General features: G+C 39.0%; 1 protein-coding gene and 1 long non-coding RNA gene across 2 annotated transcripts; one reads left to right on the top strand and one right to left on the bottom strand.

Moving 5' to 3' along the window:
• Positions 1-6,268: 6,268 nt before the first annotated feature.
• On the bottom strand, positions 6,269-15,941 carry LOC145767144 (uncharacterized). The gene is made up of 3 exons (XR_014288740.1): positions 15,802-15,941; positions 9,500-9,595; positions 6,269-8,602 (listed from the first exon to the last, which is right to left on the bottom strand). It is a non-coding gene; the product is annotated as an uncharacterized LOC145767144 (long non-coding RNA).
• A 4,573-nt stretch (positions 15,942-20,514) lies between these two features.
• LOC145766628 (uncharacterized) lies at positions 20,515-24,633 on the top strand. Its single transcript, XM_082578342.1, has one exon. The coding sequence runs from the start codon at positions 20,515-20,517 to the stop codon at positions 24,631-24,633; it is 4,119 nt and encodes a 1,372-aa protein (XP_082434468.1).
• Positions 24,634-24,902: the final 269 nt, after the last annotated feature.

Genomic DNA, 24,902 nt, shown 5'->3' with positions numbered 1-24,902 from the left:
TGTTGTAGTAATATGTATTACATAATCACACAACGCACTGCATTAATATTCGATTGTTTTCGCCGATTTACATTTGTTTTTTGACAGATATAGTAACTGCAACTCTCCAATGGTAGCTTACACATCAACCAACCAACTTTATATGTGCTTGTAAAACGTGCACAAACGTATGAAGAATACAGCCAATGAACAAGAAACAATGGTGAATATCAAAACATTATAAGTCAGATTTCGTGTCTGCTTTCGGCAAGACTCTACGCGAAGCAATTCTCGCCCGAATGAAACCATCCAGTCGTTGAAGGCCAGCAACACTTCCACAGTCGTTAGTGACTTCCCAAATGAGACGCTGCACAGCCTGAGTATGGGCAGGAAAATGAGGGCATTCAAATTTTGTGTTTATCAAACCCTTTAGTTCATCTATGGTCAAGTGTGAAGCAAGGCTAGACTCAGTAAGCGTGGCATGGTCCCAATCAAAGAGCACAGTGAGTTGGCATCCAAATTTAATTTTGGTTGGGTAAAAATGCGGACAGAAACATCACAAGAGTTACTGCCTTTGCGAATATTTTCTAACATGTTCACAGAAAAAGATCACAGAGCAGGATCATCACTGGATACCGGGGCATTGTCACATTCAGATGTACCAGGTGCAGCTGGTTCGAAAGGAGTCAATTTCTTCATCAATTGCTGCAGAAAACTGCTGTTTTTCTCCAGTTCTCTTCCTCTATCACTTGTGACTTCTTTGCTGCAGCGAAATCATCTCCTCGCTGTTGTTTGAGGCTCTTGAAAAACAAGTTTTTTGTGTGAATGATAAATGTAAAGAACACAAAATAATCCATGTAAATCAGTTCAGTTTGTTTTTATTTCTGACTGTCACAACGAAAAACAATATATGCCAAACATAACAGATAATACTCTTTCGGACAAATGGCAGTAAAAAACAGTGATACGGTAGTCAAGAAAAATCTTCTCGCCATAGCACGACTAGCTTTAGTGAAAGCACAAGCCTGCCTTTACAGACATAGAAATCAGAACATCTGAATCACTTTCCCACGAGGAAATGCTTTAGGAAAATGAAAAATCCTTAAACCACCTACTATCTAGAGTTGGTTGCACTACATCTGCAATGGTGAAGTGGGGTTGTAGAATGGGCAGTAACCCATTCTCCTTCTCATATGGCTCCATTCAACAAATGTTGTTAGAAGAGCCATGTCAATGACAACAACTGACCAACCCCAGTACACAGCATGGGACATGTCTATGCATGACCCTGTTATCAAAGAATATACTTATAAAGCCTTAGCCTACACTTCATAGAAAATTACTAGCCAAAAAAGTTTGTAACTATACCGTATGTAAGAACTTACCTTTTTGTTAACTCTCCTTTGAAGCGTTTTCGTTGTCCTTTTGTCAAGAAGCCCAATTTGGTATAACGGTGCTTCTACTCCACGATAACGTTGGGAGAGGAGAAACCTCAATTGTTTTAGGAATGCGATCTTCATTTGAAAAGAGAATAGTTAGCTTTTTTTCCAGCTTCCTGAAAAATTAATTCCTTGTGAGTGCTCTGTCTCTGTAAACGTGCAATTAATTATTTCAACACATTAAAGTTTTGAAGTGTCTGCTAGTTGGTTATTGTAGCCTACGTGTACTGTTCATTCATGCAAGCTACGGTATATGTTAGTATTTTTAACAACTACCCTTCATCCATACAAAGGTATACGAGTTGGTCTATATTTTATGTCACTACCAAGCTTAGTTAAAACCTGTCAGAGAAAAAGTTGCAGTAATAAAGTACTTGAGTATCACCTTTAACAAAGTAGGCTGCAGAATGCAAGAACATATCGTAGTGTTGGTAAATCAGCAGTGGGAAGCTCCTTGGAGGGTCCAATGACAGAAGAGCTTTCCAAGCTTCTTACTCTCTTTTTAGAACTTTTAGGCATGATTTAACAGTAAACAATGCTACTCACAACAAGGTTAGCTTTATGAACTAAAGATAATATGTGAAGAGATTATTGTATTTTTTGAAAAAAAACATAGCCCACTTACAGTACACAGAACTAAGAATTTAAGTGCTGAAAACTTAGTTGTCTGAGCCTTCCGTAATACTATGAACTTTATTAGTGTCATTCTCAAAGCTACATACAAAAAATGCAGAACCACAAACAGCAACTTCACCTGAATAAGCAGTTCTTATTCCAGAAGACCTGATAATTACAGACACTGCCTCTTAGGCCTACTTTACACAATTTGGAAAACCTAGCCTAAACTGACTTTGAACCGAAGCCTGAATGATTTAACAACCAAGTATAAAATCATAGCAAACATTTCGGCTGAACACAACTTCTTATCTGAATTTTGCAGCCTTATCTTCAATAATATATAATCAGCAATTCAGCATCTCAAGTTATAAATCTCTCAGCAGCAGACAGCAATCGCTCGCGCTCGCGTGTGTGCGGCACACAACGCGTTTTCCCTAACTAGCCATTCAGAGCGCGCCATCTGGATCACGTGGATTGATGCGTTGTGATAGTATGTTTTGTGGAATCACCTTGCAAGAATTAGAAAATACTAACCTTAAAACGCTTACATGTTTACGGATACTGGATTTTATTGCATAAAACTTCACAAAAATACTCTACACAACAGTAGTCACCCTGTGTGATAATTCGATTTTGTCCATTCAAATTTCACATCGCCTTACTGTGTAATGACTTGGCAAAGTCGAAACTGTTTAGTTTGTTGAATTCGCGTTTTATTTTTACTTCAATCTTGAATGTCGAAGAGTCTCGTGGTATTGGCGATTTAGTTCAGCAAAAGTGTGGTAATGGACATTCCGACTTTAACTTAATTGTGTGCACTGCATTTAACTGTTTCGCTAAAAATGAACTGAAACGATTTAATGCCCCGGAGATTGCACCTTCCACAATGGTAACTAATCGAAAGGTTCGAAAACTTACTTTAAAAAGCACACACAAAGGTTAGTTATGTTTTGTTTACATGCTTTTATTGCTACTTTATTCTTATTTGTTATACCTCACTGCGAATAGAGTTGCTACTCTCATAAACACCTGAACAGTTTTTTCAAGCTTGCTTGGTATTGTACTTAAATGTTTATTATATGCTTACTTCACATTTATTTACAACCAATCGTATGAAGTGAGTATTGGTGCAGTTGCTGTTGTATATTTACGTCTACTTGTCTTTTGTCTATACTGTATAATATTACAAAACATAGTGCAATCTAAATGGCGATATAAAGTAGACATTTACACTGTAGAATATTTGACTTGGGTAAATTTGATCAAGGTGTTGGAAGCATTAACTACGTTGTTCAAATTGCTTGTATCATCAATCTTATCATTTACTTGCTTCCTTGATTGTCACTGTTGCATGGTATTGTGCTCTGTCATGTTACACCATCTGATGTATCTTCTTGAAGAAGTCAATTGTATTGATTGACGAAACGTACGAAAATAGATGTTATCGCTTTCATTACTGTGTAGCTGTTAATAGTGTTAGGTAACATGCGTAACTATAATGTGTCAATGACAGTAGTCTATGTACGACTTGTACGTGCTTTAGTGCATTCAATGTTGTGCTGGACTAGTGTGCGTAGAGCCAGAGGTAATGAATACCGTATAATATATGTTTTACAAACCTGCAATAAATTTATATTTTCAACTACAATAGTCATGTATGCTTTTTGCGCATTAAAATGCAGTGGAACGGTTACGAGCAACCTATTTGTGCAAAAATAGTTGTTTGCTACAATCGCCCTTCTCCCAACAACGCCTGAAATCGCCTTCGCGTCCCGATACTCACTATGTCCCCGCCTTATTCAAATAGAACAACACATTAATTAGATACACATACCGTAATAAACTCATCAGTCCAAAGAGATTGAGCTAAATTATTATTATTTGTTCTAAAATCCATAGCTCACTGTCAATTCTAATTTCGTTTCGACCACGATATAATGCTGGCACGCTAGAGCCTAAAATCTGGTATCCGGTCATTAATAAATAAAAGAAGTACGTTGTATGAATATTTCACAGTATTCTTCGTATAAATGGTTGAAGTCGGTCAAGTTCAACTCTTTACCTAGGAAATATTTTTAACTTTTAGAGTCTGGCTTAGCTTTATTTGGGTAGACGATAGCTTGTGCTTTCCAGCAATCGTTCAATTGTAAAAATCGAAGCAGAAACAAGCAACTTACAACTAATTTAATAAAGCCATATAATGATCCAAGACCGAGGGCATAGGCGTAGCCAAGGGGGGGGGGGGGGGCGAAAGGGGCCATGGCCCCCCAAATTTTTAAATTTTGGATTCCGAAGTTGAGCCCTTGTTGAAAATATAGTAAAATTTGTAGAAATTTATAACGTTTTCCAAGACATCTGGATATTAACACCCCCAAGCAGTGGCGGCTCGTGGTATTTATAGCAGGGGGTGCTGCAACCGGAGGTAGCCTATACGTGAAAGAGCGAGCGCCAAAGGCGCGATGCCAAGGGGTCTAGGGACATGACCCCCATAGATTTTACCTTACTTTAGTGGTATTTCATGAATTCTGAGGCTATTTGAGCAATTAATTTCCTGATGTTCATCAAGTTTAAATAGGCTGTTTTAGCATGTGACCTTTGGCCTTAACTTATTATCGTAAGTTAACAATGAACCTAGGTTACATTTAATTTATAAAAAATCAACCAGGTTTGGTAACCACAAAAATTTATTGGTAGAGCTTTTCTTAAATTTAATTTAACAACACTAATGAAAACCTAGTCTAAGCTTTATTTTTTTGTGGAGAAAGCAAAGCACATTAGTCTAACCATGTAACAGCATCAGTCGCAGCCACCTCATATCGTGCTTGATAACAACAGTATTTGCAACAGTAGCTAGCCTGACCACGTGACCAGCAACTGCAAAATTTGCAGTTCGAAATTGTGGGATTTGAAGCAACCTGAGCCAAAATATGACGTAACAATTTCTCTTTGTTCTTCTTTTATAAGATCGCAACTGCAGGGCTTGCAGTTCAGAGCTGCCAAATACAAAACTTAAAAAATCATCATATTTTTTAAAACCCAGAAGTTATGAAACTTCTAGTCGGTAGGATCTATAGAGAACACGAGAAAAAACGTGAAATTAATAAAAAAAATAAAATACTGAAATGTGCAGGGGGTGCTGCAGTTTTGCAGTTTCTATGGACGAGCCGCCACTGCCCCCAAGGACTTGTTTTAGACACCAATAAGTTTTGCAAATCGTAAATCGCGCAAAATTTAAGCTATTTACGTTTCTTTTATCTAATTTGTGGAGCAATTTCAGAATGGCTTACTCTGTTGGGTTTTTGTGTAGTTATTGAGTTTTTGTGTAGCTGAGTTTTTGGTGTTCTCTAATTTTAGACGCAGTTTTTGCCCGTTTGTGTGTAAGAGCTACCTTTAATAAGTTAATAGCTGTTTATCTGCTAATAAATTTCATACAAATATTACCCTAAACGTGTTTCCAGAAAGCGCTATAATCCATTATTTGAGTGTAAATTTGCAAAAATTTTCATCACTGCACTGCACCCATCTCTGCACCCACCTCCCATCACTGCACATCAGGTGGCGATGGCTTAATCAAACACTTTGTCGTTCTCATCATTTCACCAAATATTTGGCCCCTCCCAATTTTTTTTCTGGATACGCCACTGGATGACCTGGGTCCTGGGAGAGAAAATCTTGTGACGTAAATGAGGAATGATTCCATCGTTAGTTTAGAATGAGTAGTAGCCTAGTAGGTCTACCTTAGTTGATCTGCTTTCTTGACAAAACGTGTCAGCTCCGCTTTGACCATCCCTGGCTTTGACAAAACGAGTCAGCGTCGCTTCTACCCATTTTTGGAATACTGCTATGTTTGCCATATACTGGATTATTTTTTGTTGTGATGGTCAGAATAAAAACAAACTGCAAGCGCAGGTTACTTTTATTTTCAGCGATGTTGGGAAATACAATTGGTCGTTATTCAAGTGACCCATTTGTGAAATTTCATTTGGAATCTTGCGTTAACTTTCCCGCTTCTCTTACAAGTTTTATGGTTTGCCCTTAACCAAGACGGTCTTGCCTTAACATATCTCTGCATCACAACAGTCCAAAAAGTACAGGCTGTGGCTGACATCAGATGCTCTGCAAACATCAACAGTCATATACGACTGGCAATATAGGCTACAGCTACACGCGTCGGGCTCTTTCTTTGCTCTAAAAACTACCAAACCAAGCACGGATGTACCGAAGCAAGCAACTACGGGGTACCAGTATATTGTAAGGCTTCGAAGTTAAAAACGAAAATTGACGATAACTACAACGTAACAAACGAAAAAATATGTAGTATGAGTCAAGCCGCAGATAGTGTAGCTACGTTCGTATCTACACTGGGCAAATAGGCCTAGCATAAGGCTTAGGCACATGATGAAACCAAGACCTGAACATACACTGAAATATTGAATCCTTCGAAAAAGAACCTACACCATTCATCACTTAAACTTAGTCTACTTTAACGACTAGAAAGATTCATATGATAAGTGATATCGATCATACCAGTGGCAGTAAACGCTCTTAACACTGATTGAACCAAGTAAAACAACGAATGACTACTATAGCAAGAAATAAGCTAATCTGGTACAAGCATGAAAATGACGGTACAGTGCATATAAGTCCACAGATCATTGTGAATGCACAGCCCACATATTTGCAGACAATAAGCACTTTTATCAGCCACACATATCAAAGTAAACTAGATACAATACAAATTCAAATAATTGCAAACAATATACAGAACAATTATGTACTGTAACCAACCATGGCTGTGGAGTCGGAGGAATTTTGGCGTGTCCGGAATGGAGTCATTTAAAAGGCTCACTCCGACTTGATACAAAATATTGAAAAACAAAATTTTTGTTTAGACTCTTTTTAAAAGAATGTTATTTCTTGTTCGCCGTATTTGAGTCTGAAACTTCACCCGAAAATAGAAGTGCTTGTTTTTGTTAATTTTGTAAAAGTTGCTGTACCAATTTCGATCGTAACTTTGATGAAATTAAATTTTAGAAGCCGGCTAGTTATAAAACGAGGAGTCGCATATTTTTTGCCCGACTCCACAGACCACAGCCCTCCCAGACAGCCATTTTATCTGGTCCAAATCTTTACCAGATCGGGTACGATTTTGACCAGAAAGAGTGGATGTCTGGGTTGCATATAATAGCTTCTTTACGGTGTTTAAATAATCTCAAATGATTTGAATAACGCCAGTGCAATCCACATCGTCTAAGGCAAACTTCAAATTACTACAATACATACAATTTTAGTGCCAAACTCCCCTCCAATCTTTTATACTTTTCAAACCAGTCACATTGCAATTTGCAACAAAGTGATGGCAAGCAGGGTGATCAAGAAGAAAAACACAATTAATTTGATATTCACGTGCGCTCACATATCGCGGCAGATTATGTAGCGTTCTAAACTAGTCATTGTAAGCTACTCGTAAACGATTAAAACAAAAAAGACGATATTTATGCAACAGTTACAAAGCATAAAAAGACGTACAGTATGAGCGAAACGGAGTTTTCTTAACAGTCGTTGAACATTTATAAAATAGCGATTTTCGTTTGTTGGCAATGCAGCAAAGTGAGCGCATTTGCCGCAAAATATCCAGTTCATTAAACAAACAGTTAACTGTTACATGTATATATACACCTAAACACTTAACCGACCCAACAAAGAGAAATTTCTCAGGCTCAAGCGAGTGGGATTCAAAAAAGTTTAAAATGTTAAAGATCTTTTACAATTACAAACAATGTGATGTTTGGAAGCGTAACCGATTACCGTATTTGCTTGATTGTAAGCCGCCCTTGATTGTAAGCCGCATGTGATAGTGTTAAAAATTTACTGTAAGCCGCCCTTGAATGTAAGCCGCAAAATACTGTTTACAGTACACGCAAAGCTGAAACTGTTTACTGGTAAGTACCATAAATAAAACTGACAACTCCTTTTTTTCTTTCGAATGCACGTCATAAATGCATGCGACAATTTAAAATGCACGTCACAACTTCACAATTGTCGGCATCAGACAACGCAGTACGGCAAAACATCTATGGCAAAGTCGACAAGGAAAAAGGCAAAAAGAAAAAATGTAAGCCGCCTTTGATTGTAAGCAGCCCTTGAATTTAAGCCGCAAACATGATGTAAAAAAAAGTTTATAAGCCGCGGCTTACAATCAAGTAAATACGGGTAACCGTCACAGCAGTTTAGAAGATATTTGTTTGAGACCATGTAAACTGGGGAATAAGTAACAAATAAGCCTATCATCTGCAAACTTTATGTGATATATAAATATTAAAAAATCAGACAAGTTAAATCACACTTATAATGTGCTTTTCTGTTGAATGGTGCATACATACTAAACACTGTGTGACATGCACATATCAGAGGCGTGTTTGTCTGATGTCTATGCTTCAAAGTTTGGTGCAGTTAATCAATTGACCAAACAATGCTTCTTCATCTGTATTGTATGTAGCGGTAGACAGTGACAGTGCTGTCTGTATTGCTGACGAGTTTTCTTTTAACATAGAGAGCAAACATTCCTGAAAAAATATTTAAGTTACGATGCAGGCCGCATAAAAAAGAACTACAAAAAAGTACTAAAGTTGCTTGATTTATGTCAAAAACAAAAACCTTCAACACTTAAATAACATGATTGGTCGACCTTGGATGTAACAGTTTGTACAGTATATATCGAAAAGCAAGCATACATCTTACACACCTAATTTGAAGATACAATTTTGGTAAAGATGTGACTTTCTTCAACCATAAACAGATGAAACCTAGCAACCACACGGCATTTAACATAATATATTAAACTGAACATAAACTATCTACGAACGTTTTTGGCCATACACATGTTAGCCCTTTACAAGTAACGAAAAAATAACTGATTTTACATCTACATTGAAATAAATAACTGATCTTCACACTAAATTGAAAACGAAATGCATAAGAATGAAACGGAAAAGCAGAGGAGAAAGGCACATCATATGGCAGTTAATTCCGCGAGGCATCCGAGGCAAACACGCATCATATGTAACAAACATCAGTTATTTTTTCGTTACTTGAAAAGAGCTAACACGTGTATGGCCGAAAACGTTTGTAGATAGTTTATGTTCAGTTTAATATATTATGTTAAACGCCGTGTGGTTGCTTGGTTTCATCTGTTTATATATAATTTGAAGATATTTAATATTTTCAATGTCAAGGACGAGGGACACAATTAGCTCGACGTCTGTTATAGTTCTTACAATGCAATGCTTTTTCATGTCCTGATGTTACTTGCACTATCCGCATATCAGACAAGACAAAAATTTTCTTTTTCTTACTTGAATTTTATTTTTGTATAAACTTTTCGGTCTTTCTTAAATACTCCTAACAGGACTCTCACATCATCACCTTGCATTTTGTGATTCTAGGTAGTAGGTAATAATTACCCCGTCGGTGAAGTCTTCAAACGAATTTGTGCTTTGAGACAAAAATGTCATTACAAATGCTCTCACTGTTGTCATCCGGGTCTTTCAGTTCCACAGCTGCACATAAAATAAGCATTGTAATTAGCTTTTACTAATTTTAAGCATGAAATTTCTTAATTTTAGCATATGAATCTCCACAATAATTAATATATTTGGTAACATGTATAAAGGAAAAGTTTTGTTTTGAAGGTAACTCACAGCTCGACCACAATCAGATTTTGCATTTGTATAGCTCATGCTCTTAATTTTTGAGTAATTCCATTGCAATACATATATTCAGATTCACAGTGACATTGTTGAGACAATACTACAAAGTCACTCACTAGCCTAAGTAATATAACCACAATTTCTGTCTCTACTTTATACTTTGTGAAGATTCTTCCACTAAAAGCAAGAAATTGAAAGAATCTTTGGATCTTTCTTATGCAAGTTTTGTGGAAAATATCCATTTAAAAGACTTATCTGCACAGGACTTACACAAATAACTTTTTGATTTCTGTAATTTTAGGTGTGGTATATATTAATTATTTTCTCCCATACCATCATTTTAGAAACTAAAATCCTCACTCACAACGTACTAATTGTATTTTTCAGCTTACAGTTACAGTACTTATTCGAAGTGGTTATATTTAACTAGCAGTGGTCTATACTGGGGTGATTTTGACTTTTTTCAAGTAACACAGCAGAACTAGAGTTTAAAAGGTGCCTATGGACATACCTAGGAACGTGCAAATTTTTTTTTTAATTTTGTGCAAATTCTGGATGGAGCCCGGACTTAATGTGAAAAATACAAGATGGCCGTCATATAAATTGACAAATCTGCAATGAATTTGCTTCCTGTCAAGCTTTTGAGCTGATTTTGGTGTCAAAAGAAGCAGCAAAATGAGCCTGTTACTTTAAATGGAGCAACAAAACGCCCAGCATGCTTGAAAGTTTCATAAAACATTGAAACTATTATATTTTGGTCATTATTTTTCATAATTTCTTCATTTTTGTTGGTGCAACTTAAGATTACTGGTTGCATCCAAGAATAACAATGACAATTTCAACACTATAGGCTATATGATACAGATAACTTGTTACCGGTATATGAAATTCATATAAAAATGTCATGAAATACACTAGATGTTTGAGAAACATTTATACACTTTAATAATGACACAATGGTCGTCACACCTTGGAACACCCATTCAGTCTCTACTGTGACAGGGACGATTTGAACAGGAATAGCATCCTGAATGTCATCTCTTTTTGGTCTCAGCATGGTATTGTTCTTCTCGTTAACCTGCTGGTAGTGGTCACATTCTACAGTGCTGTTGTATTTCCAGACGTTTAATATAAAATAAACAATAATAATTGTAGTGATAGCCAACCAAGTGAGAAAACCATTTACTTCTTGTTACTTACTGATTCAGTGTATAAAATCAACGCAATATATAGTAAGAAAGAAACGCAAAACAATCAACTGAGGAACGTGGTACAGAACGCTCAATTGATTACACGCGCAGTGCGGTGGTAATCAATTCCAACGTCTGTACCAGAAAACGCTGAACGGTGATTATGTAGTGACGCTGGTCACGAGTTACATATATTCAACGTAAATAAAATGACGACTATAACACCTCCCCCGATAATTTTTATACACAAGAAAAATATGAACAAGACACCGAATTAAACAATAAAACTCAAAGTCGGAAACGAGCCGGAGGTCTGCGGCGACGGTTCGACCTTCGTGGGTTGTGTGGCCCGAATTCCGGTACAGTCGGTGTGTCGTCCGAATCCGTTCGAGCTGAGGTGGAGACAGGGGAGGAGTCGACTGTTGGTGCAGGAGTTTCTCCCGGCTCTTGGTCCTCCGATGATGCATAGCGAGGTTGCAGTTGGTCCATATGGCGCCTCCACGTCAGACCATGTGACAGCAGACGTACCAGGAAGATTCGGCTACCCTGTCGCTTAATCACCTCGGCTGGAACCCAACGAGGATCCTGGCTCCGTCGTGGAGTGAATGATAGCGCGTAACAGAGATCTCCCGGTTTGAAATGCCGTTTTGTACCTTCGGAGGCGTCCGTGTTGTGAGGTTTTTGTCGGGGTACCACTTGAGACAATGTGGGGAGAAGCGTGTCGATTTTGGTTCGATCTGACGATTGTTGAGTAATTGGCTTGGAGAGTAGCCACTCGGAGTTGGCGTGCGTCGATACTGCTGTAGGAATTCCATAGCAGAAACTAAGTAGTGGTTGAGGTCTGTTGTGGGGCTGTGTGATTCAGCATTCACATGCTTCCAGGGAACATGAAACTCAGAAAGGGTTTCAAGATTAGAAACTCCACAGGCACACAGGTGAGGCATCAATGACACATACCTCTTGAGAGTCTTGATTGATGGAGCCAAAAAGAATATTATTGTCGCTGCATCATAAATCGTTGGAAGCTTATCAGTTAGGGCCCGCAAAAGCCAATAAAGTCAAAAATTTTTAAAGACCTTGTTTATCCACGAATCAAAGAATAAAGTTTTCAGCACCTAGGGGAGCTGCTTCTAACAAGTTTATAGGTCAAAATAAAGTCAAAATTGGTCAAATTATGGCTTTTGACAAACTTTTTGTGTTTCTTGAGAGTAATTTTTGTCAAAATTCTTGTGGAAGCATTGTAAATTAGAAACTGCGACACAATTAAACCATGTTAACCCATAAAAGCAGGAAATATGTCACAATGCCCAGTGCCCACTTAGATCAGCAGTAACTTTTCTCGCAAATTGTCCCTTGTTTATTCATTGTTATACATATTTAAATATTTTTTTATAAAAACATTTCCTCTTCACAAACGTTGTCTTTTCGAAGATCAACAGTTTAGATTTTAGGAAGAGCCTACTGACATTCTATAATACAAAATGCCTAAGCAAGCTAAATCGTCTACAGCAAAAGTTAGACAGATTTGTCAAGATTTTTCTATCGCCAAAACACATGTCACACTTTTCATAATTCATAAAACACCTTGACTTTTCAACAAAATATTACGTATAGGTCTGAAATCGACAAAATATTATGTTTAGGTAACTGGTATCAAATTCAAGAAAGAACTGTGCCCTCTACAAATAAGCAATTTTGTTAGGTCAAAATAAAAAGTCAAAGTTTGATAAAAATAAAGTGAAATTTTTTTTTTTAAGTCAAAATAAAACTGGCCCTACTTATCACCAAGCCATAGAGGACAGAGGTGAACAATCATCAGGCATAATAATTTAGCTAATGACATGCGATTTCTAATAACTCAAATCTAAAAATCTGAAATGAAGTAAAATGTGAAAAATTTTGAAGAATTTGACAAAAACAAGCTGAAAAAATCTTCAAAAAGCACTTTTTTCCCTTTGTTTTGTATAGTTCCCATACACAATAAATGCTTATTGCTCTTTTATCAATCAATCAATCAATGTTTTATTTGTCAGTAACAGGAACATAGGTACATGTTTGAAATATGCAATTAATATACACAATGCAAAGTTACACAAGTTCCCATACCGACAGGGAGACAACGAAACGACCATACGGTCTACAAGTCAATTGCCACCCTGCGGAAGAGAAAAATAAAACGTTAAAACGTTCCCGCGCTTCAACATACGCACCAAAAAAAAAAAAACATATTTAAGATAACGTAGGCCTAAACACAATTTCCAAGAAGCAAGCATAGATTAATCTAGTTTCCGACTGAACATTGTATTGCATAATAATGAAACTGGCAAGTTGGCTTCCATAACATATCACTTACGATGCACTGTAGCTTTGTAAAATTAATGTTTTGATCTCTTTTTTGAAACAATGAAATGATAAGTTTTTTAGCCTACTTGGAACCTCTGATCAGACCATTGGTCCCAATACCTGCATGGACTTTTTGCCAAATTCTGTGTTTGATCTATTTATAAAATAGTTGTTGCTTGTTAGATATCTTGTGTTATGCTGATGAATGGATGAAGCATTTGTAACAAGCTCAACTTTCTGCTTCTTTTGACACCAAAATTAGCCCAAAAGCTTAACAGGAAACAAATTTATTGCAGATTTGTCAATTTGTATGGCGGCCATCATGTATTTTTCACATAAAGTCCGGGCTCCATCCGGAATTTGCACAATAATTAAAAAAATTTTTTTGCACGTTCCTAGATATGTCCATAGGCACCTCTTAAACTCTAGTTCTGTTGTTTTTGAAAAATCACCCCAGTATAGCCCACTGCTAATTTAACCATGGATTAGGCTACCGTGGTTGCAATCAAAACGCATTGTTTTGCAACAAGTGTTGCCAAGAATAGGGTTAACCTAAGAGTTTTGCCCAGGATTTCAAAATCTCCTAAATCACAAGTATTTGTCTTCAACTACTTTAAACTTTACTCAAATTATGGAAAAATTTCTTATCTGGTAACACTAGTGCTGTAAATATAGCCACGCCATTACTTTGTATTGCTAATTTCAATCCATGTGTTTATTCATCATCAAATACGAAAGTAAAGTTTGTTTAGATAGCTCAGTTGCTACCCTGTAAACAGAGCTGGGCGATATTGGTAAAATAATTTCGATACGATATTACCAAAAATAAAACGATATTATCTAAGTTTCGATATTTTACGGCGAATCGCAAAGCATGGCTTTCTATAACTGCATGAAAAACATACTGAGCACTGGTACTGAAATGAACAACATTTATTGCAAACAATGCTGCGATTTAACTGTCGCTAACTAAAGATTTTTGGACAAAAGTGTCAGCATGTTGACATTGACAAGGTTTTAGGCACGATCTCTTCTTGGAAACAATTGAACCACTAAGTGAAAACACCTTTTCCCTACTAACACTGGTGGCTTGAATGCACAAAAGTTTTCTTGCAACTTTTGCAAGTGCATTAGCTCACCACCATGTACAGATGCAGCTATCCTTGTTGATAGTTTTTAATGCAAAATAGAGATGCAGCTGTGAGTAGCAAAACAAAATAAAGTATATACCGTATCTACCAAGCTGTAGCTAGGGATGGGCAATATAGAATTTCGAATAGTTGCAATCCGAATATCTAATTATTCGAATTGAAATCACATTTCGAATCGAATTTTCCAAACCGAAATGAAATATGATCGTACCTTTAGGCAAAAGTGAAAAACAGAGATGCAATTGAATGGTGGAACAAAAATTAAGAAAAGTTCCCGCTGTTGTTTGATCTTGAGGGGAAGTATTTAGCCACTCCTGCATCCTGAGAAAGATTCTTCGCGAATGCGGGATTAACAGCATCAAAACTGCAATTGCGACTCAGATAGCTGGCGAGCATTTAGAAGCTTTAAACATTCTTCACTGTAACAATTAACAAAGACTTGCTCTCCTGGGCAGTTACTGTTGTTTTACGATTCGTTGCCACTTTTTCATTATGTGTCCTAAATAAAACCAGAATAAAAACAAAGCTTTTTGACATTTTCTGAAATTAATCAAAATTATTCTAGAATCATCATCAGTCGTTATCTCCGCCTGCGGCAGATTGCGCATCAACATGGCTTATTTGTTTCCAAGAGTGGCGATTTTGAGCCAACTCGCCCAGTGTCGTCAAATTCTAGAATAGATATTCGAAATTCTAAAAATATTCTTGAATTATTCTAGAATAGCTAATTATTCTATTTTGCCCATCCCTAGCTGTAGCTACCGTAGGCTATGGCCGCTACACTATGATACATCCGCTACGCTATGCTACGTAAATTCAGTCAGCTTGCAAGTTTCCTATCGTATTTACCGGACTTCATCCTTCGCAACAACGCAACACGTGGGAATCAATAAGCAGAATTGCGTAATCACAAAGACTGCTCGCAATGCGTAAATAGTAAAATGCACACACACTGGGTTGTCTGCGCATGCGATGTTTGTGTCACTGCGCATGCGAAAATGTTGCTATAATTTCAGTACATTTATAAACGATGAAATCGGAGCTTTGTGAATAAATATCGCTGCCGAAAAAATATCGTATCGTATCGAAATATCGCCCAGCTCTACCTGTAAATAAGCATTACGTACAGTCATACACTTAAGATTAGTATGGTGACACAAAAGCAGTAAAACACGCAGTGAAAAACCAAAACAGTATATGAACAACAAATGTTGTCACACTAGAACTAGATTTCTTTTCAGCTCACTGACATCAGCAACAGCAGTAATGTTTTTTTTATCGTTTTAGCAATGTTTTCCAACTAAGTTGTTTTGTTATCAATCATTATAGCCTATTTAATATTTTTTAAGTCAGAATATAAATTAATAATTACCGGATGGCCTAAATCTTTTTCATTTCTTTCTGTAACTTTTTCTTCAACTTCCTATCTTTGTACCCATTATGCTTTTTATCGTACAGAGCAGGAACTTTTTAAGTTCTACCAGTTTTTTATTTAATTGTAGGCTATGTTTTATTTTTTAATTGAAGCAATGTTAACTGCAATACAAAAAAAATAATACCACTTGATCATGTATATAGCCTACCATTGATATACCGGTAGTCTATGTCATGACTTCAAAGGTTTGTTTGTCTGTTTGCTTTATAAAGTACCTTACTAAATTTTACCTTTAAATCACAGACCTAGCCTATAGATACCGAATACTGGTACATTGTGTTATACCGGTACTGCTCTGTATTGTAGCAGTACAAGTCAAATATACGGTACCCCACTCGGCCTCAATAGATTCAGGGCTAATGAAACAGCATACGGTAACCTATGATACTGTAGGGTCTGCTACTATTCGGTGAGTCCAATTCAGTGAGTCCGATTCGGTGAGTTCCTAACCTCTAACCCCATACCCTAACACGGCAATAATAATTAGGCTGCGGTACCCAATAATTTAAAAAAAAAATTGAAAAAATCCTCCGTTAAGGGATCGGACTCACCGAATCAGACTCACCGAATCGGACTCACCGAAATGGGCCATTCCGGATACTGTAGCCTACATATTCTAATTCAGTAGGCTATAATACATCTAAACCTGAACTACGCTTTCATTTATTTGCCAATTATACAGTATATAAAGTTGTAATACTGTATTAGCTTTGTTGCAGGGTTGATCTCTATTAGCGGTTTAAACCTGGTTTTAACCGGTCAAAACTAGGTTTAAACCGGTCAAAACCCTGACCTGACTGGTCAAAACCCCGTAGTGAGTTGCTTGATCGTGTTCGCCAGAAAATCACTGAAAACGTGAAGGAGATGGTAGAAGGTGAGGGAGGAGGGAGAAGGTGAGGGAAAAGGAAAAGATGAAATTGACTGGTGAATGAAACATTTGAATATACTGGAGAGACTTGTTAATTCCACTTGTTCAATTGAGTTGTTCTAACTTGCATAAAGTAGATAGGCATAAGGCATCACAACTTCCCAGGTAGCAATAGTCGGCGTGCAGCTGGCGTCATCAGGGCGGCGAGCGCTCACATTGGCGACATCGAAAATCGTTAGCTGTAGGACAGCGCCTCACTGGCGAATATCGTCATGATTTTTTTTCTTTAAAGTCATGACGATATTCGCCAGTCAGGCGCTGTCCTACAGCTAACGATTTTCGATGTCGCCAATGTGAGCGTTTTCTGCTAGCTCTGCGCCGTCGACTTTCGAGCGAGAGACGCGCTTTCGATTTTCGCTCGCTTTCCGCTGGCAACGCGCAGTCGAGTTTCGTCAGTGGTGTTGGTTTCCTACGAAAGGCCGAGCTTCGCGCTTGATTAGAAAAATTTCGTCATCATACCGTTTAGTTGCGCTTGATTGAAGTCACGTGCCATTTCAAACACGCGGTTGATTTGATTTGAAGAGCCTGTTTGTCTGATTAATTGTCTTTTCACTCTTTTGCGCTTGCTCAGTTATTGGGTAGTAGACTGCTGTACAATAAAGCTTACTTTGCACTTATTTTGCTGTACCCGGTTACGCCTACAGCATGTAAGAAAGTGTCGAAAGAGGGAACTGTGTCCTAGTTTATTTTGTGTTTTAACCTTAATTACATGAAGATTTAAGCAAGCTAACAAACGCTTTCTTTTTGATCTGGAAGAAAAGTTAGAAGCAGATGCGGATGTTTTGGCAGCTATTGTAAGTCACTGTATTCATTTGTTATACACTTTTATGCCACAAGCTACATGTGTGGTAGGCCATGTCGGAATAGGTACATGCAATCATATTCCGACATGGCTACACCAGCCTTATGTCATGCAACAACCGATCAGTTAAATTCTAACATGACGTGTTGACAAAATATTTGTTATTGCGCCTATAAAGTAACTGTTGTCATATTAGTTACATGTTTGTTTTCCCTTTGCAGGTGGTAACTACAGTAAATCATACTCAAAAAAGATTAGAACCTCCCAGACAGCAAAACCTGTCATTTTTACATTGATGTAACGTCTGCGGACATTGAACCAATGTAAAAATGACAGATTTTGCTGTCTGGGCTTTTAATTATTCAACTGCTCAGTTTCAATTTTTAAAACTTGTTTGTTTTGCTCTAAACGCTTCCACATACATTTTGTGTGCAGAAATACTTTAGTTTGTAAAATAGAATCATGTTTATTAAACCAATTTATGATGATTTTTAAAGAATAACCTAACGATTAACCAATATATAGAACGTGTGGTTGTTTGGTTTGAGTTCACGATCTAGACTTCGCTTGTTACCTTGTTCAGTTCTAAACTGACTATTGAGTAACGCGTGGATGTTCATTTAACAGCGATGGAAAATAACGGTTGGAGGAAATAATTGTACCGAAACTGTGTGGAGAGTTATGCGACCTTTTGTGAATGACGATCTGGCCGCTCAGTTTAATTGAAGTGCAAAAAAACGAAAAAACTGGCTTTCTTGATCTGAAAATAAAAAAGTGTTATTTGGTAAGTTTGTATTTATATAATTGTATATTTAAGTAGTTTTACGAGCTACCGTCAGTAATAAGTGCTGCAATGCTATTGCTAACACCATGCATACTACAGTACGATGGTGGAAAATGCCAGGCTTCTTTGTTTTTATGAATGGAAGTTAAATATAAATCAAATCAACTGAGGATTGACAAATTGGAAGATTCATCAAGGAATGGAATATTTTTCTGTAATATAAACGTTAAAATGTGACAACGTCCTGTAATATATCAGTTTCTACTATTTAGCCATGCCTTCCCAATATCACATGCGTGGTTGTTGTTGCAGGATAAAACACTCGTTTCAGCAGCACCTTATCACAAAAGATATTTCAATAATGCTGAGTATTATCACTGATGAATTATATTAAACCCTCTCCCCCACCGATGTGACGCTAACGTAACGCTTTACATACCCCCCCCCCGTCGCAGGCGTTACGTAATATTTGAACGTTCCTTAATTACAATTTTGTTTTATTACTACCCGTCTTGCTACGTCATAGGGGGATTTATACAGTACATTTAATTGTAATGAACCCCGCTTATGTCCTCATGCAGGTTAAGGACACTTGCCATCGGTTCGATCCCTAATAATGAGTTAGTAGTGTAATTAAGTTGTTGTTGTGAGCGAAATTGTTTTCACAGAGAGCTCATATTGTATTATTACAGATGTGATTCGAAGGCAAGCCAAGGCGACGGACAAAGTTTTCAAATCTGCAGTGAAGCGGTATTTGAAGGCGGTTGGTGACTGTAAGATATTTTCTCTTCACTTTCTAAGTTTTGAAGTTCACGTGTTTACGAGTGATAATATATTGATAAATGCCCTTTTTTGACGGCATAGTAGCTTTCTCCTGGCGATTGATCAACCGTAATTGATGTACTGGAAAGTTGCTTAGCTTAAAACAATATAGAAAAAACACTTTATTTTGGAAAACATTTTGGTGATTTCATATGCCCTTGCAAAACACGGTGGCTCCAAGTTTATTGTGACGTAACGATTTATTGAAATCATCGTCCCTTGGGATCTTAGTTTATCGCGTACGGAAACAACATTCCGTGATTCATGGAAAATATTGTGTTCGATTTGTTGCTTCTTTATTATAATTTGGGAACTTCAAAACATGTAAAAATTTATCTTAAATAAGCCCACTTGTGCCTGAAATATTATCAGACAGTTTGTAGCCAACGTTGGGCAAAAGTTCTGTTCATCTGTGAACTTGGGTTGTTTTGTCAGCCAGTTCGGACTTATTTAGTAAGTCGAGGTTTGTAGAATTCGGGCAAGCAGCTTTAAAGAGATTGCTTCATGTGAGTACCGTACAAATTGATTGCTAATTTGTAAATTTAGCCTTTGCTACTGTATGTGTTAATAGTCTGACGTATCTAAGCTGAACATATCTATCACTATCAGTTTTGTACGCGCTGTGTTCACTTGTAAAAGGGCTTACTTAATGACACAGCTTTATTGTGCATGATCTACGTATTTTCGACGTATCGTAACGCGTTAATTTCATTTGTTATAGCTGAATTGTAACCGCATTGGAATCCTGTGTAAAGAATTTCAGACGGTTGCTGTTGTCGCAACTCACCGGCTTACTTGGCAAAAATTGAAAACGACTTCTTTTGATCACACTCCTGTTCTGATCACTCGGGATTGTGGTTTGAAAGACTGTTGACAAAAACGTCAAGTATCATTGTAATTTCGCTCCAATTCAATAAACGATTTCCATTTATATTCGACAACAGCCGGGTTGCCTTTGCGGTCGAGCCTAGTGATAGAGGATAATATCACATTAGTTTTCAATTTTCTGCCGTGGGTCGGCAATAGTTTTTCTTGTTTCTTATTGCCTGTGGTAGACAATATTTAGTTTCTCGTCCCCTAAAGTCGGCACACTAGTTTTCTGGTTTCTTTTGCCTATTTCGCAAATTATTTCTAGTGTCTTTGCTGACAATCTGACCACTGTTTTACAAATTACATATCAAGAAACTGTCCCTGGATAGGTGATTTTTAGGCTTCCCATTTCTTTGTTGCTTTATTATCTTTTGTGGACTTTCATCAATATTTGTGGATCATTTCTTACCTTTTTTACATTGAAACTTTCTGCAGTAAGCAAAGATGTCTCAAACAACAGAAACTCCAATTGAGCAGGAAAATCCATCTTCTGAGGAAACCCAGAACCTTCCATCGGTTTCAGCGTCAGGTTCGCCGGAAACTCATGTCGAGGAATTCTCTCTGGACAAAGCAACGCGAGAAGACAAAAGGTTAGCTTCTTGGTTCGTTTTATGCCAGAAAGCTGCGAAAGCTAAGAGTGTCGTAGAATTTAAAAACGCTGAAGAATCGTTTCAGCGAGTTTATGACCGGCTGCTACCAATGATGGAAGATCACTTAAAAACTTTTAAATACGCAAATGATGACTTTTGCGAACTAGAGGCGATGAAGCAGGCTTGGATTCAAAGGAAATTAGACATTAGCGTTGCTCGAGCAGAACTGAGCGCCGAACCCGAGCCGCATGTCGAACGTTCAGCTTTGCGAGAAACGCCAGCGGCGAGTGTGGTGTATAGTCGCCGATCGAAGAGGTCTAGCCGCTCTCGCTCTTCCTGTAGCACGTCTGTCAGTGAAAGGCAGAGAACGGAGGCGGCACTAGCCAAGAAACTTGCCGAACTTAAGTTGAAAAACATCGAAGAAGATCAAAGACTACGGGCTGAGAGGGAAAGGTTCGAGGCCAAATTGGCTGTCGAGACAGCAAAAGCGCAGTTAGAAGTTTTGGACCAGTCTGAAGAATGCAGACGGTCCACGTCTCTAGCCAGCTTATGCGAGGACCATGTGGATTCTGGCACACCGAAGGTGCCGGACTGCCAGCCTGGTCTTGCGCTACCTGGTAGAGGGGGTGCCAGCATGCATGTGGGTCAGGTGGATCTCGGTACAGGAAAGGTGCCGGAATTCCAGCCTGACCGTGCGGTGACTGAAGTAGATAAAACTGTTCGCTTTCAGCCCTCCGATTCTGAAATTTTGCCTTGCATCGTGAAAGCTGTTGGCGAGGGCATGTGCATGCCTAAGCCAGAGCACATGACATTTTCAGGCGAGCCAATTGAGTATTGGACCTTTATTCGTCATTTCGAGACCCACTTGGAGAGTCGAGCTCACACCGATGGAATGCGAATGACTCTACTATTGCAGCAGTGCCGAGGGAAAGCCAAGCACTTAATCGAGCATTGTTCGATTATCGACTCCAGTGGAGGATACGCAGAAGCGAGGAAACTTCTGCACGACAATTATGGCGTGCCCCATATTGTCGCTAGGTCTTTCGTTACAAGGCTCATGGGAAGGCCTGATATAAAGAGCGAAGACGCGTTGGGCATGCGCGATTATTCCCAACTCTTACGTCAGTGTTCACTGGTGCTAGGGAAGCTCGAAAACTTGGGCGACCTTAACACAGTGGATACCATGGTGATGCTGGCTGCCAAGTTGCCGATGGAAACGCAGAAGGGCTGGAGGCGTCGCACTGCAAACATTATGCTGCAGTCAGGGAGGCAAGCTACATTTAACGACTTTGTAGGGTTTGTGGAAGAAGAATCGAGAGTATTAAACGCTTTTGGAGGTTTACTGTGCAGGTCGGTGAAACGAGATCAAAAGGCCCCAGCCAGCCCCCGATATACCCAGAAGAGCTCTTGTTCTGCCGTTGAAGCGACGGTTGCTTCACGGCCGAGGATGGCATGCTACCTTTGCAACGGACCGCATCCAATAGGTAGATGCAATGAATTTCTGAAAAAGTCAATTTCTGATCGCAGGGACTTTATCAGATACAAAGGAAGGTGTTACAACTGCTTCAGCGACAAGCACGTTGTTAGGTCTTGTGATAGACCGCCGGCTTGCACAGCAAAGGGTTGTGGACGTCGCCACAACACTTTGCTGCATGAGGAAATGGGACCTACTGGCCCGAGACAGCAGCTCGACCTTTCATCAGGTCCCAGTAACATTAACCAAAGCATAGATAGCAATGGCAGGCCAGCCACCATTGCAAGGTGCGAAACATTGTCTGAGGAAAGAAAGAATTTCTTTTTCTGCGTTATCCCGGTCAAGGTTTATAACGGAAATAAATGCTTGACCGTTAACGCATTTTTAGACACAGGAAGTGACACCACGTTTTGCACCACGTCACTGGTGAAGAAATTGGGTTTAAGAGGTCAGCCAGACAGAATCCAATTGACAACTGTGGGCCAAATGCCGAGATCGGTTGATTGCCGAAAATTAGATTTTAAAATTCGGCCGCTAGATGACACTGATGAGCTGGATATAAGAGAAGCGGTGTCGCTGGACGATTTGGCGTTCAGAAACAATCGTCCTTTAACAGATTCAGATATAGAAGCATGGCCTCACCTGAAGGGTATCCAGTTCCCTCACCTGGATACTGAAGAGGTTTCATTACTAATAGGCACTGACGTTCCATATGCTCATAGGCATCTGGATTCGAGGTATGGAGGGAGAAGAGATCCCTGTGCATTAAAGACTCCTTTAGGATGGAGCGTGATTGGACCCGGAATCAAGCGGGCAAACTCAAAACAGGCAATGGTTAATCTAATAAGCCAATATCAGGTACAGAACTCCCAGACAATCTTTAGGGACGTAGATTTTCCTACTTCAGTGGAGGACAGGAAGGGCCGTGATGATGACCGCGCAGATGCGGCACGGTACCTCCCTCATGACCCAGTGTTCGACCAAAATAAGTCAGACGCAGTAAAAATTGTTTCCGATTGTGTGGCCCAACACAGAGGAATTTCATTAGACAATGTATTGATGCAAGGGCCATTGTACCAGCCCGATGTAGACGAATGGAGGGAGCGGTTCCCTCAACTCTTTGAATTGCAGAGTGCCACTTTGCAACATTGTTTAAAGTCATTGCAGTTAGGTAGGGTGAGCATAGACCGACTGCATTACTTTTTCGACGCTTTCAATCAAAATTACAGCGCGATTTCGTATCCGCACTCTGTTAATGATAACTTTACAGACACCTTGAGGGTAGAAGGACGCTTGGAGAATACAGCGAGTCCTTGCAATATCAAACATCCAATCATTCTTTCGTATTCAAGTCAATCTAAAATTTCGTTTATTTTGAAGCAGAATCTCCATGTTGGTCATGCAGGAATAGCACACACTTGGACGTCTTTGCATGAGCGGTTTAACTTCTTCAAGGATTCCGCCGCTGTGCGGAAGATCGTTAGCAGCCATGTGACAACAGGAGAGCAGAAGATGACTGATCTACCTGATGTTTGTCTACGCTCTGATGAACCTCCTTTCAGTTCTGTTGGAGTCGACTACTTCGGACCCTTCATGGTTAAGCAGGGAAGGAGCATGGTAAAAAGGTATGGATGCATTTTCACTTGCTTAACTATGAGGGCAGTCCACTTAGAGATTGCCAATGACATGTCTACTGACGCATTTCTTAATGCTTTTCGACGATTCGCTGCCAGACGGGGAAATCCTAAGGAAGTGTTTAGTGATAATGGCACCAATTTTGTCGGTGCACATCGCGTAATAAAGGATTGTTTGAGATCTTTACAGGACCCCAGCATTGAACAATACTTTCGACGAAAAGCCATGAGGTGGAATTTCAATCCACCAGGGGCGTCTCACTTCGGAGGCGTCTGGGAACGAATGATCCGCTCGGTTCGACGGATTCTCGACTTTATGCTCTCCAAGTTCGGCACACTGACGGACGACACGCTGAACACCTTCATGATTGAAGTGGAAAACATCCTGAACTCACGACCGCTGGTTCCAGTGAACTACAATTCGACGGATCAACAACCACTAACACCAAATCATTTATTACGACACAATTTGGAGAGTGATCCTCCAATGCTTTCCGTGAAGGCAAACGAAAAAGACTGCTATGCGCGACGACAATGGCGAAGAGTTCATTTCCTAGCCGATGAGTTCTGGCGAAGGTGGAAAAAGGAGTATTTACCGACAATCGCTTTGAGACAAAAATGGCCAGACCGAAAATGCAACTTCGAGACGAATGACGTCGTCTTAATTGTTGACGATAATTTTCCACGACGACGTTGGACTATGGGAAGAATCATTCATACATATCCAGATAAGCACGGAGTAGTGCGACAAGTAGATGTTCGAGTCGGTACCGGCATCCTGAGAAGGCCGATTGCAAAGCTGTGTCTTATCTGCAAGCCAGCCGAGGTCTCAGATGATCCTGCTATCGACACAAATACTGTATAGATCGAAGCAGTGCAAGAACTGCATTTTCATGCGCTTCTACGAAGCAATTGCCTGGATCTGAGGGCAAATAATAGACGCTTTGCTGATTTTATGAACGCTCTGCTGATCCGTTGCTGTGGGAACCCGATATACCGGAAGTCAATTGTGGATTTTATTTTTCGCGGTATCTACGCATTGTCGTTCCTGCATGCGGTGTGGAGACAACAATGAGTAGATACATAATGTTTCGTATCTGTGTTTTATGACTCGCTTCAGTATTGCAGCCGTAG

The sequence above is a fragment of the Aplidium turbinatum genome, chromosome 3 (assembly GCF_918807975.1).
Source record: "Aplidium turbinatum chromosome 3, kaAplTurb1.1, whole genome shotgun sequence".
Classification (NCBI taxonomy): Eukaryota; Metazoa; Chordata; class Ascidiacea; order Aplousobranchia; family Polyclinidae; genus Aplidium; species Aplidium turbinatum.
This window is presented reverse-complemented; position numbering and strand designations above follow the sequence as displayed.

Coding starts and splice junctions, on each gene's coding strand:
- LOC145766628 (XM_082578342.1), top strand. CDS start 20,515: ATGTCTCAAACAACAGAAACTCCAATTGAGCAGGAAAATCCATCTTCT.